Below are 1,803 nucleotides of genomic sequence, written 5' to 3' on the forward strand. Positions count from 1 at the left end.
TTTCTAAAGTGTTTTTGAAAAATCACTTACTCTGCCTTTAATTGGAAGTGAGAATCTCAGTCTCCCAGTGTTTTTCTAAATAAACACTATATTGCAGGTTGGAAAAAGTGTTTAACTTCTCCAAAGATGACTTTGTGCCGAAAAAGGATGCTCAGATGGGTATGTTCTGACTTTTTACTTGTGTAAAATATATATATATATACCACTGTTCAAAGGTTTGAGGTCTGTAAGAATTCTTAATGCTTTTAAAGTCTCTTCTCCTCACCAAGGCTGCATTTATTTGATCAAATTTAAAACGATTTAAAACTGTTGTTTTCTATGTGTATCTATGTTAAACTGTAATTTATTTCTGTGATCAAAGCTGAATTTTCAGCATCATTACTCCAGTCTTCAGTGTCACATGATCTTCAGAAATCATTCTAATATGCTGATTTGCTGCTCAAGAAACATTTCTGATTATTATCAATGGTGAAAACAGTTGTGCTGCCCGATATTTTTGTGGAAACTGAGGCATTTTATTTTTCAGGGTTCTTTGATGAACAGAAAGTTCAAAAGAACAGCATTTGTTTGTAACATAATACATGTCTTTACTGTCACTTTTTATCAGTTTAACACATCCACAAAAATATTGTGCAGCACGACTGTTCATGTGGTGCTGCGTTTTCTGCAGAGCTCGTTCACATCAGCGGAGACCAGCGTCTGAAATCGGCGAAGGAGAGCACTAGAGAAAACCAATCCGCCATGCAGAGGGAGCTGGACACTCGTAGACTGAAGGCGTCCAGAAACACGGCCTCATCCGGTGAATCTGCCGCCCCGGTGCAGGTCAAACAGGAGCCCATGAGTGACTCTGAAGAGCCCATGGACACGTCAGGCCCGCTCACTAACGGCTCGCTCAACGGTTACCCCAACTCTACCTCTCCGGCCTCGGACCCTCATAACGGACACGCTCACGCCTTCACCCCGGAGCTCCAGGACTTTGTGCGGAGCACCTTCCGGAAGCGCTATGTTTTGTGCCTGAGTGAAGTGAAGAGGCTGTTTAACCTGCATCTGGCCAGTTTACCCACGGGGCACTCGGTGTACGGCCACGTGACGGACCGCATGCTGCAGGAGACCATCCTCCAGAGCCAGTGCAGACAGATCCTGGTGCCTGTAAGTACTGTGGTGGATGATGGGCAGTTTTAGTGCACCACATAGTGCTTTGTTATAAATCGATTTAAAATATGCATTTGGAAAACAAGTATAGATGCACTGATATTAATATTAATTATAAGCCCAATATAGATTGATTCAACAATTAAAAATATGCACTATAGTTTGTCAATATTTACATTTATTCATTTTAGCAGATCGAAAACTAAGCTACATCATTAACATCACAGTGATTTTAATGTGATTAATTTTACCATTATTTTATTACATAAATAATTTGGTGACACTTTAGTTTAGGGACCAATTCTCACTATTAACTCTTTCCCAGCCATTGACGAGAGATCTCGTCAATTAAGAGAAAATGTTTACCGGTCAAAGACGAGTTTTTACGGCAATCCGTGTATTTTGCTTGAAAATGCACTAGTTTGATAAAAATGCATTTTTTGTCCAAAATGTATTTCTGATTAAACTTATCTGCATTCAAGTGGTGATAAAACATGAGCACATGAAGATAGAATAAAATAGTTTTTTTGTTTGTTTAAAAGCAGAGGCTCGGTTCTTTGTTTTGATATACATGTTCATGTATTAATAGCAGAAAATATTCTGAGGGCTGTCAAATTTAGGTGAAAATCATCAAAATTGTGGAGAGAGTAT

At 39.1% G+C, this 1,803-nt stretch overlaps 1 protein-coding gene across 1 annotated transcript; it reads left to right on the plus strand.

Annotated features, from left to right (window-relative positions):
• The first annotated feature begins 47 nt into the window (after positions 1–47).
• LOC107720827 (DNA-directed RNA polymerase III subunit RPC5-like) lies at positions 48–1,267 on the plus strand. Its single transcript, XM_016528665.1, has 2 exons — positions 48–159; positions 671–1,267. Exons 1-2 carry the CDS (start codon positions 156–158, stop codon positions 1,180–1,182), a joined length of 516 nt encoding a protein of 171 aa, XP_016384151.1. The 5' UTR covers positions 48–155; the 3' UTR covers positions 1,183–1,267.
• The last annotated feature ends 536 nt before the right edge of the window (positions 1,268–1,803 follow it).

This window comes from Sinocyclocheilus rhinocerous, unplaced genomic scaffold (genome assembly GCF_001515625.1).
Source record: "Sinocyclocheilus rhinocerous isolate Xijiao unplaced genomic scaffold, SAMN03320098_v1.1 scaffold14510, whole genome shotgun sequence".
Taxonomy (NCBI): Eukaryota; Metazoa; Chordata; class Actinopteri; order Cypriniformes; family Cyprinidae; genus Sinocyclocheilus; species Sinocyclocheilus rhinocerous.